The sequence below is a fragment of the Myotis daubentonii genome, chromosome 21 (assembly GCF_963259705.1).
Source record: "Myotis daubentonii chromosome 21, mMyoDau2.1, whole genome shotgun sequence".
Taxonomy (NCBI): Eukaryota; Metazoa; Chordata; class Mammalia; order Chiroptera; family Vespertilionidae; genus Myotis; species Myotis daubentonii.
In genome coordinates, this window is record NC_081860.1 from 16,808,116 (window position 1) to 16,824,927 (window position 16,812).

Sequence of the window (16,812 nt, forward strand, 5' to 3'; positions counted from 1 at the left end):
TTTTATGGTTGGGTCACACCATGAGGAACTGTATTTAAAGGGCCAGAAGGTTGAGAACCACTGCTTTAGGGGCTCAGGACAACGCCCAAACAACTGAGCCATACTGGCCAGGGCAAGAACCCCAATTTAAAATAGCTCACCACGCCCTGGACTGTTTGGTTCAGTGGACAGAGCGCCGGCCTGCGGACTGAAGGGTCCCCGGTTCGATTCCTACTCTAGGGCACATGCCCAGGTTGCGGGCTCGATCTCCAGTAGGGGGCGTCCAGGAGGCAGCCGATCCATGATTCTCTCTCTCCATGGATGTTTCTCTCTCTTTCCCTCTCCCTTCCTCTCTGAAATCAATAAAAGTATAGATCCTAAAAAGATGCATCATAATAAGATAAATCTTTAAAAAACATGAAAGACAAGAATCCACCAAATAGTAACATCTTGGTATACATACAGCCATCACTAAATTAGCCAACTCCTGTAGTCGAGAGGGCGCCTGAGGCGGGCCATCCCGCGGACGCGCGGTGCGGGTTCCGGATCAGCCGCGGCCACTCCCGGCCCTGCGCGCCCGACGCGCCGCCTGCGCGCCCGCCTCCCGCGGCCCCCGCCGTCCCCGCCCGCGGCGGCTCAGGATTGAGGAAGTGCGTCTGGCCCGGCCCGGCCGGCCCCCGCGCGCGGCCGGAGCGCAGGGGGCGGAGGGCAGTGGCACCGCCAGGCCCCGGCCCGCCCGCGGGTGCCCGCCCGGCCCTGGCGCCCAGCCCCGCCGCCGCCGCCGCAGGTAAGCGCTGCCCGTGCCGCGCGCCCCGCACCCTGCGCCCTCCGGCCGGTCCGCGTGGAGCCCTGGGCCCCGGGGTTCAGGCCCGCGCTCCCGGGGCCGCCGAGGGCGCCGGGCAGCTCTGGCCTCGAGGGCCCCCCACCCCGCTCAGGCCCCAGGCAGCCCGCGGGGTGGGCGGCGTGCGGGGCCCCGGAGCGCATCCCCGAAACTCCGTGCGCGCGCGGGCCGGTGCCGAGCGGGGGGAGCAGAGGCGGGAACCAAAGAAAGAAAACGCAGCCTTTGGCGCAAAACCCTTCCTTCAACTTGGAACTCGCGTGTGCCTGGAGTGAGTGTGGGTGTGGGCGCGCGTGTGCATGGAGTGAGGGTGGGTGTGGGCGCGTGTGCATGGAGTGAGTGTGAGTGTGGGCGCGCGTGTGCATGAGGTGAGTGTGAGTGTGGGCGCGCGTGTGCATGTGAGTGTAAGTGCCTGCGTGTTGGGAAGGGACCCCTAGGAGTCTCTCTCTGTCCAGGGCGCGGCGTGGTGATGCAGGAGGGCCCAGCACACCTCAAAGTCTGGGGCCTGCTCTGTGCCCCTGGGGGGGCGTCTCTGGTCCCTAAAAACAGCCATGTCTACGGGGACTCTGCCAGCCACCTCCCCTGCGGCAGATGAGGGCTGTCAGGTTAGGCTGCAGGTGTGTGTGTGGGGGGGGGAGAATTGGGGGACCTCTGGGGATCAGGGGGAGGTGCTGATGGAGAACTGGGGGCCTCCTAGGTGTGGGAGGGAGAGAGTGACTGGGGATTGGAGATTTCTGTGGCCAGAGCAACCTGCCCCTTCACAGCCTGAGGCCACAAATATTTTTCCCCCCACAAACATCCCCACGCAGGTGACAGGGAGGTAGAGAAGCAGGTGCCTCGCCCAGACCCCCTGCTTTTTGTGTTTGCCCTGTTCGTCTCAGAGTGCCCTGGGCATGAGAAGGGGAAGATTAGAATGTGCACAGTTTGGGACAGTGTTAGCATCCAATGCCTTTTGTAACCTGACTTCTCTTTGCTCATGTCCCGGAAGAATAAAGAAAAGGAATGAACATACCCCCTGGAGTTCATACAAAATAATGTCGGATGCAAACGGTCATGGAAAAATCACAATTTAAAAGAAGTAAGACCACAAAAACAGCCCGGCCGGCGTGGCTCCGTGGTTGAGCGTCGACCTAGGAACCAGGAGGTCAGGGTTGGATTCCCAGTCAGGGCACATGCCCGGGTTGTGAGTTCGATCCCCAGTAGGGAGTGTGCAGGAGGCAGCGGATCCATGATTCTCTCATCATTGATGTTTCTGTCGCTCTCTCTTTCTCTCTGAAATCAATTTTTAAAAGCTTTTTAAATAATAAAAATGGCTAAATCAGCCCTAGCCAGTGTGGCTCAGTGGATAGAGCGTCGGCCTGAGGACTGAAGGGTCCCAGGTTCGATTCCCGTCAAGGGCACGGACCTTGGTTGCAGGTTCCATCCTGGTCAGAGACATGAAGGAGGCCACCCGTTGATGTGTCTGTCTCACATCAATGTTTCTCTCTCTCTCTCTCTCTCTCCCTCCCTCCCCCCCTTCCCCTTCCCTTCCCTCCCCTCCCCTTCCCTTCCCTTCGATTCTCTCCATAAATCAATGGAAAAATATCCTCGGGTGAGGATTAACTACAACCACAAAAACAGTCACATCAGATAGTCACTTCCGTAGTTTCTCCTTGTTGAGTGGCATGAAATCCAGGAGACCTTCCCTTCACACCCCAGCTGGTCTGGCCTCTGCCACCTTGGGCCACCTGGCCATTGCCCCCAGCCACCCTGGCCCATCTCCATCCCGTGGCCTCAGCTGCCCGCCCCCCCCCCCAACTCCACATGGCCAGCACTCTCTCTAAACCCAGCCTCTCTCTGTGTCCTCCTTAGGGCCTCTGCCGTGTTCCTACTTGACCTGTTCGACTCTTTTTTCTTTTCTTCTTTTTTTAATATAAATTTTAAAAAATATTTTTTTTTAAAAAAAAAGAGCTGGGTGACATGAGCATTTGTAACATACTTAACATCCAAGTCTTCCAACTGGTTTTTGCATTGATTTTAAAAAATATATATTTTTATTGATTTCAAGAGAGGAAGGGGGAGGGAAAGAGAGAGAAACATCACTGATGAGAGAGAATCTTGGATCGGCTGCCTCCTGCACACCCCCTACTGGGGATCCAGCCCACAACCCGGGCATGTGTCCTGAATGGGAATCAAACCGTGACCTCCTGGTTCATAGGTTGATGCTCAACCACTGAGCCACACCAGCCAGGCTCCACTGATTTTTTAGAGAGAGCGGAGGGAGAAGGAGAGACAGAGAGAAACATCGATGTGAGAGAGACACGTCGATCGGTTGCCTCCCGCACGCACCCCGTCCAGGACCCCGGGGAACCTGCAACCAGGGCATGTGCCCTTGATGGGAATCGAACCCGGGACCCTTCAGACCGCAGGCCAGCGCTCTATCCACTGAGCCACACCGGCTAGGGCTCAGCTTTCCTTTTGAAGTTCTTTTTCATGAAAGTGTTTGGGTGTCTTCCTTCGGGCGGGTCTGGAGAGTTGGCCAAAGAACACTGGTGAGGTTTTAAGATGTGTGAAAGGAATGATCCTGGCAGGAAACTCCCAGAAGCCCTCGCTAGGGCGTCTGTGCCAAGAAGGAAAAGAAAATGTGACCATTTCCAGCCACGACGTGTGGCCTGGGCCCCAGCCCCACAAACCCGTTGCGGGGCCCTTGAGCAACCCGGGCGTTACCTCATCTCCAAACTTCTACCTTAAGCGCCTCGGCCAAAAAACAGATCATAATTGAGAAGCTGCTCCCGTGGCACAGGTCCTCCCTGGTAAAGAGATTTTCAGAAGGAAAGTGAAAATGAAAAGGGGAACAGAATGTACTGGGTGAGGGGTGGCCTGAAATATTTTAAAGGTTTAAAAAGAAAAAAAAACAACAACACTTAAGCAGAATTACAGGGTAAGTCAGACACTTCTCTTTTCAGAAGGGGCGCCCGCCTGCCTTTGGGGGTTGGAAGGGAGTGGGATTCCTCTGCCAGCCGATTGAAGAGGTCAGGAGCAGATAGCAACGGTTCTCCTTGATTTCTGAACGTTCTTGGAGCCTTGGTTCTCTTTGTTTTGTGTGTATTTTTTTGTTCCTCCTCACCCGAGGATATTTTTCCATTAATTTTTTAGAGAGAGTGGAAGGGAGTGGGGGAGACAGAGAGAGAGAGAAGCATCGATGTGAGAGAGACACATCGATTGGTGGCTGCCTCCATGAACCCTGACCAGGGAATCGAACCCGGGACCCTTCAGGCCACGGGCCGATGCTCTATCCACTGAGCCAAACCAGCTAGGGCTGGAGCCTTGGTTTGGTCTTGTTAATATATATTTTTATTGATTTCAGAGAGGAAAGGAGAGGGGGAGAGAGAGAGAGAAAAACATCCATGATGAGAGAGAATCGTGGATCGGCTGCCTCCTGCACACCCCCTCCTGGGGATGGAACCTGCCACCCGGGCACGTGCCCTGACCGGGAATCGAACCAGCAACCTCTTGGTTCATAGGGCGACCGCTGAGCCAGGCCGGCTGGGCACCAGCTTGGCTGTAACACGGAGGTTCTGTTGTGCTGCTTCTCCCTGTCCCCATCTCAGGCTGATTTGGCTCAGGGGCCGTTCTAGAACCTGCTCGCTGGGGAGCTGGCCCTGGTGTAGACATCTTAACCCTCACAGCAGCCCAGTGAGCTTGCCCGGGAGGAGGGCGCACGTCTATTTTTAACAGATGAGCAAACTGAGGCCCTTCTAAGTTTCGCCTTGAGGTTACGCTGCTGGCACGGGACACAGATCATCCTCGCCTTTGACCTTCACACATCATTTGCATGACCTTCGCTTTTTTTTTTTTTTTTTTTAGCTGCGCTTTATCTCTCTCCGTTTCTGAGGACGGTGGCGAATCATTGATGTGTCTCTCCCTCTGACCCTCTCTCTTCCTCTTTGAAATCAATAAAAAGATACTTTAGCCCTAGGCCGTTTGGCTCAGCGGGTAGAGCGTCAGCCCACGGACTGAAGGGTCCCAGGTTCGATTCCGGTCAAGGGCACGTACCTCGGTTGCAGGCTCCCCGGCCCTGGGTGCGTGCAGGAGGCAACCAATCAATGTGTCTCTCTCACATCAATGATTCTCTCTGTGTGTCTCTCCCCCTACCCTCTAATTTCTCTATAAATCAATGGAAAAATGTCATCGGGTGAAGATTTTAAAAAAAAATTTAAAAATAATAATAAATATAGTTTAAAAAAAGAAAAGCTTTCTGATTTTATGATGGTTTTCTTTTTACCACCAGAGCGAGACGGCCTTCCGCTCAGCCATGACCGAATGTCCGTGCCTTCGACCCCACCTCAGGCAGCCGCGGCGGTGACCACGGCCAACGCGGATTTGGGGGAGCGGCCACCCCGAGGCTTCATGGCTGGCATGTCGGGGCGACCGCCCAGCATGTACTGGTGTGTGGGGCCGGAGGGGTCAGCCGTGAGTCCAGAACGCGCCATGGACACGCACGATGGTAAGGACGGGGCTGGCCGAACCTGCCACGCGTGTCCCAGGGGGAGCCCAGGCCACGTGAGCACAAGGGGTTCTCAACGGAAGGATCTAGTATGGCTGTGAGGGGGGGTGACTTGTTTATTACAAAATGTACCTGGGGATTCTCACTTAAATTCTAAAAATTAGCCCCGGCCGGCGTGGCCCAGTGGTTGAGCGTCGACCTAGGAACCAGGAGGTCACAGTTCGATTCCCGGTCAGGGCATGTGCCCGAGTTGCGGGCTCGATCCCCAGTAGGGGGCGTGCAGGAGGCAGCCGGTCCATGATGCTTTTCTCTCATTGGTGTTCCCATCTCTCTCCCTTTCTCTCTCTCTCTGAAAATCAATAAAAATGTATTTAAAATATTTTGAAAATAATAATAATAATAATAAAAGCCCTTGGAGGCTGACATGCTTTGGAAATGACGTTGACATGTCTCTTTGGGGTTTTCTTGGTGAATCCTCACCCGGCGATATTTTTCCGTTGATTTTTAGAGAGAGGGGAAGGGAAGGGGAGAGACAGAAACAAAAGAACCCTTCCAGGTGGAGTTTAGAAAAAGATCAAAACAGGAATGAAACACATAGTTTTACTTTGGGGGGGGGTTGGTGATGTGTGTGTGTGTGTGTGTGTGTGTGTGTGTGTGTGTGCGCGCGTGCAGGCTAGGTGGTTTTCTTCACACTGCTACCTGTTTTTCTTTGTTTTTGATATTTTTTAAATTGACTTCAGAGAGGAAGGGAAAGGGAGAGAGAGAGAGAGGAACATCCATGATGAGAGAGAATCATCGATCGACTGCCTCCTGCACGCCCCCTACTGGGGATGGAGCCCGCCACCCGGGCGTGTGCCCTGACCGGGAATCGAACCTGGGACCCTTCAATCCGCAGGCTGATACTCTATCCATTGAGCCAACCCGGCCAGGGCGACTGCTCCCTGCTTCGACCTGCACCCCACCCCGCTTGTGTCTGTGTAGCACAGTTCACGCTTCCAAAAGCCAGGGGTGTGTGAGCGCGTGGCCTGCCGGCTGCCCGGTGGCGCCCAGCTGGTGTGTGTGTATCTGTCCCGTGTTTCAGCCTCACTCTGTATCCCGGAAGGAAGGCAGGTAAGGTTGTCAGGGCTGTGCCCTCGCCTGAGCCCTGGGCCCGGCCTGCAGGGCAATCCATCCTGACAAACAGGCCATGGCACATTCCTGTCCATGGAAACGGTCGGAGTGGACAGACCTGTCCGGCCGGCTGGGGAGGCTGCCTGGAAAGAGGAGAAGCGAGGAAACTGAGATCCTTCAGGCCCAGGCCCCTCGGGGAGCAGACTTGTGGGCATGGAGGGTGAGGGGTGCTCGGATGGACAGAGGGACGGACGGAGGGACGGACGGACATCCCCAGGGTGGCTCACGCCCCCCTCCTCTCTGTGAGGGGTCCTGGCGTCAGCAGCCCGCCGCTCAGAGCATGGTCCTCCCCTCCCCCGGACCCAGCATGGACCAGAGGAGGACAAGGAACATTCTAGAAGGTCTGCAAGTCCCAATGTCCTTTTCTTATTCCTTTGGCTTGTTCAAATCTGTATATTTAAAAAAAAAAAATTATTGCCCTAGCTGGTGTGGCTCAGTGGATAGAGCATCGGCCTGTGGTCTGAAGGGGCCTGGGTTCTATTCCGGTCAAGGACACATGCCCGGGTTGCGGACTCGAACCCCAGTTGGGGGCCTGCAGGAGGCGGCCGATCAATGGTTCTCTCTCATCATGGATGTTTCTCTCTCTCTCTCCCTCTCCCTGCCTCTCTGAAATCAATAAGAATATATTTAAAATAATAATAATAACTTCGCCCTAGCTGGTTTGGCTCAGTGGATAGAGTGTCGGCCTGTGGACTGAAGGGTCCCGGGTTCGATTCCGGTCAAGGGCATGTACCTTGGTTGCGGGCACATCCCCAGTTGGGGGGCGGGGGGTGTGCAGGAGGCGGCTGATCGATGCTTCTCTCTCATCGATGTATCTAACTCTCTATCCCTCTCCCTTCCTCTCTGTAAAAAATCAATGAAATACTTTAAAAAGTAAAAAAAATAAATAATAACTTCTTGCCCTGGCCAGTTTGGGTCAGTGGTGAGAGCATCGGCCTGAGGACTGAAGGGTCCCGGATTCGATTCCCGATCAAGGGCACGTACCTGGATTGCAGGTTCAATCCCCGCCCTCCCCCCAACTCCCACCGTCTCAGTGTGTGCGGGAAGCAACCAATCTATGTGTCCCTCCCACATCGATGCTTCTCTCTCTCTCTCCCTCCCCTCCCTTCCACTCTTTCTAAAAAAAAATCAATGGGAAAAATATGCTCGGGTGAGAATTCACAAAAAAAAAAAGAGGAAATGCCAGCTCTCAGATCAGATAGGACCCTGTCTTGCTTGGTCTCTGCCCACTTCCCCTTGGGGACTCTGAGGCCCAAGATCTGCCCCACCTGTCCCTGCCCCGGGGGGTCCTGCTCCCAGGGGTCCCCGGTCCTTGGCTCCATAAGCTGGAAACTCGGTTCTGTTTTGCTTCCTGGGTGGTCAGGGAGGGGGGGAAGGGGGTGGGCAGGGCTCCCTCCCTGCAGCTCCGCTGCCTGCCCAGCCTGCAGGCTCGGTGGGTGAGGCCGGGCATTTCTCCTTTACTGCCTTCATCTTCCTCAAAATCTTGTGGGAACCTGGTTGGGTGCTGGTGTTGGTGTTGGGATTCCCCGTCGTCACTGTCAGAACGCGGCCTGGTCACCGCAGCCCGCAGCGACGGGTGGGAGGCAGGGAGGCTGTGGTGGGCTGCCTGGGGGGTTCGCCTGGACTGTTTCTTCCTTTAAAAAAAAAAAAAATGGCCCTGGCCGGTGTGGCTCAGTGGATAGAGCATCGGCCTGCAGACCAAAGGGTCCCGGGTTCCATTCCGGTCAAGGGCACGGACCTCGGTTGCAGGCTCCTCCCGGGCCTGGGCCCTGGTCGGGGCGCGTGCAGGAGGCAGCCCATGGATGTGTTTCTGTCACATCGATGTTTCTCTCTGTCTCTCCCTCTCTCTCACTCTCCCTGAAAGTCCATGGGAAAGTAAAAATAAATGAAATTAAGTTAAACAGGGTGTTTTGCATGGTTTCATATGAATTTCTCTTTTTTTAAAAAAATATATTTTATTGATTCTTTTACAGAGAGGAAGGGAGAGGGATAGAGAGTTAGAAACATGGATGAGAGAGAAACATCAATCAGCTGCCTCCTGCACACCCCCTACTGGGGATGTGCCCGCAACCAAGGTCCATGCCCTTGACCGGAATCGAACCCGGGACCCTTCAGTCCACAGGCCGACACTCTACCCACTGAGCCACACCGGTTAGGGCCAAATTTCTCTTGTGTAGTAGGTGAGGCTCAGCATGTTTTGGCATGTGTGACTCTGGTTATATCTACTTTCATGTAACTTCCCACACACCCCAAGGTCGTGGGTTCGATTCCCGGTCACGGCACAGACCTCGGTTGCTGGTAGGAGTTGGAAAGCCCCGGGTACTATCCTGAGTCAGGCTGGCCGCTGACCTGACATGAACCCCGCTGCCCGTGTGCCGAAGCGGCCAGACCCCAGGGCAGGCGGTGTGGACAGGGGCCGTGCGGCCGCGTGGAGCTGCTCTCGGAAAGCAGGATCCAGAAGGGCCTGAGGCACCTTTGTCCGTGTTGAGCGAGAGGATTCCGTGCCCGCTGGCCGTGCTGAGCGCGGCAGCCGACGGCCAGGGTCGTAGGCCAGCATTTCCGTCACTCTGGGTTTCAGCACAGGTCACTGTTCTCCGTAAAAGAATCCACGGTTCTCTCTCATCGTGGATGTTTCTCTCTCTCCGTCCCACTCCCTTCCTCTCTGAAATCAATTTTTTTTTTTATACATTTTACTGATTTTCTACAGAGAGGAAGGGAGAGAGATAGAGAGTCAGAAACATCGATGAGAGAGAAACATCGATCAGCTGCCTCCTGCACATCTCCCACCGGGGATGTGCCCACAACCCAGGCACATGCCCCTGACCGGAATCGAACCTGGGACCTTTCAGTCCGCAGGCTGACGCTCTATCCACCGAGCCAAACCGGTTTCGGCTGAAATCAATTTAAAAAAAATATATTAAAATAATACATTGGTGCCTCACTCTAAATGTCCCTCTGCATTGCAATCGTGTCTTCCTTCCCTGGTGCCCAGCTTTGCCAATAGCGAGTTGAATCCGGTTCGAAATTTTGCTTGGTTACGCTGGAAAGTATATATTTTTATTTAAAATAATGTTTTATTGATTTCTGAGAGGAAGGAAGAGAGAGAAACATGGATCGGCTGCCTCCTGCACTGGGGATGGAGCCCACAACCCGGGCCTGTGCCCTGACCGGGACTCGAACCCTGACCTCCTGGTTCACAGGTCGATGCTCAACCACTGAGCCACACGGGCCGGGCTCGGTTGTACTTTTTATCTCCGGGGAAAATAGCAGCTCTCTGGGTGCTCCCCCGCTGCGGGATCGGTTTGTATACACGTACACACAGGGCTGGGCGAAAGTAGGCTCCTCGGCATCATCCAGAAGACAGTCCTTAGTAAATAAATAATAAGCCAGGAACCAGCTGTGTGTCTCGCGCACTCACGGCTGTCAGTCTACTGGTGCCCGCCCCGTAGCGCCATCCACCCGCCTTTGACGAGCGGACACGGCGTCCCCAGGGCCAGGTGGGGAGACCCAGAGAGGCCGTCTGTCTGTCTGCGAGGCTGGGCCGGGCTGGGTGTGACGTGGCTGTCGTGTGTGAGGGAGCCAGGCCCCCCCGGTGAAGGCCACCGCTGATCGCTCTCCCGCTGCCGGGGGTCCGAGGGCCCGGCGTGATGGGGCCGGGCACCCGCCATCTGGAGCCGGGGAGGAATGACCGCGAGGGTCACCCCGGGGGTCACGCCGCCCTCCACGCCGCGAGCATCTTCCCCAAAGGAAGAAAGGCTTGGATTTCACCGTAATCCGACCCCGAGATGAAACTGCTGCGCAGGCTGAGGCTGAGGCTCTGGAGCCGGAGCTGGCAAAGGCGGCAGCGTCCCCCTCGAGGAAGGCCTGGCGGGTCCGGGCTGCCGGGGGCGAACCCCGCGGGCCCCGGGAGGGTGTGACCTGCGGGGGGGGTCCGTCCCCGTGGCCCCCCACCCCACCCCTCCGGCTTCGGCCACAGGGGGACGCCCTGGAGGATGTCCCGGGAAGGTCGTTAAGCAGTGAGGACCAGGTCAGTAGCATCCTGGAGTCGACTTGGGTGTGTTCTGCAGAGAACTGCGCGTTGAGAGGTGCGCTTTTATTTTATTTTGTTGTTGTTATTATTTTCCTTCGTCCTCACCCAAGGATATTTTCCCATTGATTTTTAGAGGGAGTGGAAGGGAAGAGGGAGAGACAGAGAGAAACACATGCATTGTTTGTCTCCTCCGCAAGCTCTGACCAGGGCCCGGGCCCGGGAGGAGCCTGCAGCCGAGCAAGGTCCATGCCCTTGACCGGAATTAAACCCGGCACCCTTTGGTCTGCAGGCCGGCGTTCTACCCACTGAGCCAAACCAGCCAGGACGATAGATATATTTTTACTGTCTGCCGCCCTGTGCGTGGAGATGACTGTGATTTTTTAAATGTTGTGGGTGTGCAAATAAGACCTGAGTGTCTTTTTTAGGGTGTGCAGGGAATGCCACAGATTTTAAATCGACTGACCGTATTTAGTCATGTTTTCTTTGGTGAGGATGAGAGAATTCAGTGTTGTATATATAAATATAGAGAGAGAGCCCAGCTGGCACGGCTCAGTGGTTGAGCATCGACCTATGAACCAGGAGGTCAGGGCTCGATTCCCGGTCAGGGCACAGGCCCGGGTTGCGGGCTCGATCCCCAGTGTGGGGCGTGCAGGAGGCAGCCGATCCATGATTCTCTCTCCTCATGGATGTTTCTCTCTCTCTCCCTCTCCCTTCCTCTCTGAAACCAAGAAAAATATATTTTAAAGAAACAAAAGCCTTTCTAATGATTCCCATGAGCCAGCAGTGATGGTCAGGCTGTGTGCGCTTCCCTCCACCCAGGTGCCGGGGACATGGGCAGCAAACTGGCCACACCGGACGGTGACCCCGGCGGGCGGCGTCCTGGGACGGAAGACATTCACGCCGCGTACAAGCGGGGAGACCCCAGCAGAGCCCGCCACCTGCTCCGGGAAGCCTGTGAAGAGTGCGCCTCCCAGCGGGAAAAGGTAAGGTCCAAGCCGGACCCTCCGGCCGGAACGGGGCACCCGGCGTGGACGAACCCGATTATAGACCCAGATTATAGACACACATTATACTAACATCAAATTACTGGTGTCTTGTTTTTTTTTAAATATATTTTTATTGATTTCAGAGAGGAAGGGAGTGGGAGAAGGAGAGAGAGACATCGGTTGGTTGCCTCCTGCACGAGCCCCGACCTGGGCCTGGGCTGGGGATGTGCCCATAACCGAGGTACATGCCCTTGACTGGAATCAAACCCGGGACCCTTCGGTCCGCAGGCCAACGCTCTATCCACTGAGCCAAACCAGCGAGGGCATATTTTTTAAAAATATTTTCAATTGAGGATTTTTTTAAAAAGATCATCATTTTAAAGGTGATTAATATTAACATAGCAATCACTGATGAACTCCTTTGCCTTTTTGGGGGGCCACGTCTTGGAAATCGCATGTGCCTTCACACCCTCGGCACGTCGGGGCCACATTTCAGGTCCTCAGTAGCCGTGCGTGGCCAGGAGGGGGCGCCCTCCCCCACAGCTCGGTGCTAGCCTTCCCCGGGGATGGGGCTCGGTAAAGCACGCAGAGGCGATTCTCTCGGCGATTTCCCACAGCGCTGGCCTCCCCGGGGCCCTCTTGCTGTTTGCTTTGTCCAGGGCCAGCTCCTGAGCATCGCAGCGGCCTACGGGGACCTGGAGACCGTCCGCTATCTTCTCACCGAGAGGCAGGTGGAGCTGCCCACCGAGCCCGCGGACGACAACCCCGCAGTGGTGGCGGCGCACTTCGGGCACACGGAGGTCGTGCAGGAATTGCTCGAGTCTTTCCGAGGTAAGTCCCAGGACGCGCGCTCTTCCCCGCCCCTCAGGGGCCCCCCTTCTTTAGGAATCAGACAGGCATGGGGCGGGGGCTGCACCCCAGAAGGCTTATTTCTTCTCACCTTTACCCATGCTGAGCTCCGGCGCTCACACTGTGGGCGTCTATGTGCCTTTTTATAAAATCCGATTGAGAATTCCCATGGCCCGCTCCCCCCACCGATTCCCCTCTGGTTTACATTTCACGTGAATGTGCTACATTTGTTCCAACGGCTGAGCCTATATTGATAACATTACGACTCACCAAAGTCCTTTTCATCACTGAATCCTGTTCCATGTTTTGGATGTGCTGTGTGATGTTGCTTTTTTAGTAGCAAGTGATTTTTTTCTTCTGGGAGACTCAGGGTGCTCTGGTCTCCTTTAATTTCCCATGGTGGCCTCGGATCTGCAATACCGTACAAGTGCAGGCATCGCTGCAATTATAGGCTGAGGCATTGCCTTACCAGTGGTCATTGAAAATGAGGATATTTTTGGGGGGTGTAGAGCAGGCTTCGAGGATGTGCAGTAATGGTGCCACACGGGGCCCTTTGCTTGCAAGGGCCCCACACTTGGGTCCGACGCTCAACCACTGAGCAACACCAGCCCGTCACAGTATCTCATGTTCTGAATGCTGCCTTCCCTCCCTTGGCATTATGGGATGAGCAGGTGGGTTTGTCATAATACGCAGATTCAGAGGGACTGTTCCAGAAAAACGCGATCAAACTGGGCAGAAGCGAATTCCATCTGGAAACAGGACAGCTGGGTTTCATTGATGATCCAGGGGGGCGGTCAGCGTAGGGGCCACCAGTGCCATTTGGGGCCACTGTCCCTCTGCCCTTCTGTCTCCCGCCAGGTCCCTGCAGCCTCCAGCGGCTACTGAACTGGATGCTGGCCCTGGCTTGTCAGCGAGGCCACCTGGGGCTGGTGAGACTCCTGGTCCTGACGTACGGGGCCGACCCCGAGAGCTACGCGGTCAGGAAGAACGAGTTCCCTGTCATCGTGCGCTTACCCCTGTACGCGGCCATCAAGGCGGGTGAGTCCCCCGCTCAGCCCTGCCCCTGGGAACTGGCATGGTTCTGAGATATGAGACAGTGTCTCCATCCTTACCCCCACCGGTCAGTTACCTGCGTGGAGACGTGGCAACTCCTGCTATTTGGTTTTTCGTTGGTTTGTTTGTTGAACATGTTTTTATGGATTTCAGATAAGAAGGGAGAGGGAGAGGGAGAGAAACATCAATGAGGAGAGAGAATCACTGATCAGCTGCCCCCTGCACGCCCCCTTCTGGGGATCGAGCGTACAACCCGGGCATCGAACCGGTGACCTCCTGGTTCATAGGTCGATGCTCAACCACTGAGCCACCGAATGTCTGCATCCTCCCTTATTCCTGCCCAGTGTCCCCCGGTCAAGGGGGTTTCAAGGACAGCGACCGGCTGTGGCCAGTGGCACCATTGCAGGCGATCCTGCAAAGGGCAGAGTCCCAGACACATTCACCCTGACCGGTGGATCCGGGAGGTCACAGAGACCTGAACCAGCACAAGTTGAACATGTTTCCTTTTACCTGGCGGTGTGCCTCAGCGCCCCCTCCTGGCCACGTGTGGTTGTTCAGGATGGGGGCAACGTCTGAGACGCCCTGAGGGTCCCACGTCTGCCCCCCAGGGAATGAAGACATCGCCATCTTCCTGCTTCGCCACGGCGCTTTCTTCTGCTCCTACATCTTGCTGGACAGCCCCGAGCCCAGCAAACACCTGCTCCGGAGATACTTCATCGAGGCCAGTGCCCTGCCCAGCAGCTGTCCAGGGAAAGTGGTGAGTAGTCCCTGCCCGTGGATAAGCCGAGAGAGAAGACGGGAGAGAGCCCGGCCGGTGTGGCTCAGTGGTTGAGCATCGACCTATGAACCAGGAGGTCGCGGTTCCATTCCCGGTCAGGGCACATGCCTGGGTTACAAGCTCGATCCCCAGTAGGGGGCGTGCAGGAGGCGGCCGATCTGGCTCTCTGTTCTAGATAGATGGGCAGTTATTCCAGCAGAATTTGTTCAATGAAGCTTTCTTGTCCCTGTGAATTGAAATGTCACCATCGTCGCTTTCCCCCAAGATGTACCTGTGTGGCTCATGAGGTCTCAGTACTGGTCTCCTGGCCTCTTAGTCTGTTAATGCGAGTTTTCTATTTGCTATTTGATTTTTCTCAACACTGTCTTGACTGCTACTATATACATATTTGTTCTTCCGTTTTGCACATTTTTCGCGGCGACTGGATCGATGCTCATTTCTGTCCTTCAGTGACATTGTGTCGTTTTCTCCATGAAGGCCCCAGGCCTGTGTTGCTCATTTGTGTCTTCTTTATTTAGGTGCTATTTGCATGGAAATATATAATTCTTTATTATCCCCTTTTCCGACCGACCTGATGGTACTGGTCTGGAGAGAAGTTCTTTAGTTTGTTTGGTTGGTTGCTTTTTAAAAATAATTTATGTTTATTCATTTCAGAGAGGAAGGGAGTGGGAGAGATACAGAAATATCAGTGATGAGATTCATTGATCAGCTGCCTCCTGCACGCCCCCTACTGGGGATTGAGCCCACAACCCAGGCATGTGCCCTAATTGGGATTCAAACCGTGACCTCCTGGTTCATAGGTTGACGCTCAACCATTGAGCCACACCGGCCGGACTTCTCTTATTGAATCTAGTAGTTTTTAGAAGAGTTCCTGGGGGTTTTATAGGTATCGGATCAAGTCATCTGCAAATTGCAAACAGGTTTGTCTCCTCTAATATTTATACAACTTTTTTGAGTTGATGTCTTACTGTGAATAACTAGACATTTTGAAAGTGGAATCATGGTGATGGTAGATCTGTCTGTCTTGTTCCTGATTTTAAAGGTCTTGTCTGCTGCAAGTTAGGGGCGTTTGCTATAGATTTTCTGGAAAATAGACTATTGTTATATGCAGGTAGTTTCCATGTTATTTCTGTTTGCTCAGAGCTTTTATTAGGAAAAGTTTGCTGAATGATGTCAAACCCCATTTCTATATTTCTGGAGGTTTTCTGCTTTGTTTGTTCATGGAATGAATGAGGGTGATGGATGTTGGCTCTCTAATTTCTGTAATAAATGCTAATTGGCTTTTTTGCTGTTGAACTGGACCCACTGATATTTTATTGACAATTTTTTTTGCATCGGTAACGGTTCGCTGAACGGGTCTACAGTTTTGTGTTGTTTTTATGAGACGTTGCATAAGGCCACGTGAGTTCGACAAAACGACTTTGGGAACTTTCCGTCTTATTCAGGAAGTTTCATTAGAACTCGTATTGTTAAGGGTGACATTTAGCCCGGCCAGTGTGGCTCAGTGGTTGAGCATCTACCTATGAACCAGGCGGTCTCGGTTCGATTGCCGGTCAAGGACACATGCCCGGGTTGCGGGCTCGATCCCCAGTAGGGGGTGTGCAGGAGGCAGCCGATCCATGATTCTCTCTCATCACGGATGTGTTTCTATCTCTCTCTCTCCCTCTCCCTTCCTCTCTGAAATCAATAAAAAAATATATATTTTCAAGAAAGAAGTAGTTGGCATCTACACTGAGTGGCCAGATTATGATGACCACCCCATCAGTACTTCATTGACACCCTCCAAAAACACTGACTATTGAAAACTTCCTAAGCAAATACTCTCCAGGCTTTATTATTATTATTATTATTATTTGCATAATTAATTCACTTCATTCTACTGATGGGGTGGTCATCATAATCTGGCCGCCCAGTGTATATCTGCGATAAGACACAGAGAGACGACGTGGCTTCCCTTCTCCTTGGCCCTTCAGCGTAGACTCCGAAGAGAAAATGAAACCGCAGAGCAGCGGGAGTCAGCAGGGCTCGCTGGGCTTCCCCAGAGCACCTGGGACTTTTTTCTTATTATTCAAGCGACTTTCAAAAGGCGAGCACCTTGCAGGGGGGGTGTCCGGCTGCCCGGGTCTCGAACCTGGGAGGGCACAGTCCTTCTGAGCGGCCGGCGGAAGGGAGGGTCCGTTCACAGGGTCCAGCGATGAGTCAGGAGCCAGAGGTCAGTGTTCCTGCCCCTCCAGGTGCCCAGTGGGGGTGGAGCCGGCATTTGGGGTTCGGAATGTCAGGCGAGGGCAAGGCATGATAAGGGTGCTTTGCTGCCAGGTATGTACAAGGCCGGGAAACGCCCTTGACTTCACTGACAGTGACCTTGCTGAAGTAGTTGTCTCGTTCTTGAGTGTGTGTGTGTGTGTGTGTGTGTGTGTGTTATCCTCACTCAAGGGTATTTTTTTCCCCTTGATTTTTAGAGAGAGTGGAGGGGAATGAGGAGAGAGCGAGACACCCATGTGAGAGAGACACAACAATTGGTTGCCTCCTTCACACGCCCCACCGGGGCCAAGCATCGAACCTGCAACCCAGGGACATGCCCTCGATGGGGAATCAAACCTGCCACCGCTCAGTGTGAGGGCTGGCGCTCTATCCACTGAGCCA

General features: G+C 54.4%; 1 protein-coding gene across 3 annotated transcripts in view; it reads left to right on the forward strand.

The window, feature by feature from the left end:
* Positions 1-610: 610 nt before the first annotated feature.
* The window catches only part of LRRK1 (leucine rich repeat kinase 1), a 53,620-nt gene continuing 37,418 nt past the window's right edge, over positions 611-16,812 (forward strand). The window contains exons 1-6 of one of the 3 annotated variants that reach the window (XM_059678304.1): positions 611-766; positions 5,088-5,303; positions 11,323-11,486; positions 12,149-12,320; positions 13,197-13,376; positions 14,000-14,148. In XM_059678304.1, coding sequence (XP_059534287.1) covers positions 5,120-5,303; positions 11,323-11,486; positions 12,149-12,320; positions 13,197-13,376; positions 14,000-14,148 — 849 coding nt within the window. In that variant the 5' untranslated portion in view covers positions 611-766; positions 5,088-5,119. Of the gene's footprint in view, positions 767-1,827; positions 1,962-5,087; positions 5,304-11,322; positions 11,487-12,148; positions 12,321-13,196; positions 13,377-13,999; positions 14,149-16,812 lie in introns of those variants that run through there. The other 2 variants (XM_059678303.1, XM_059678302.1) reach the window with 2 other exon arrangements.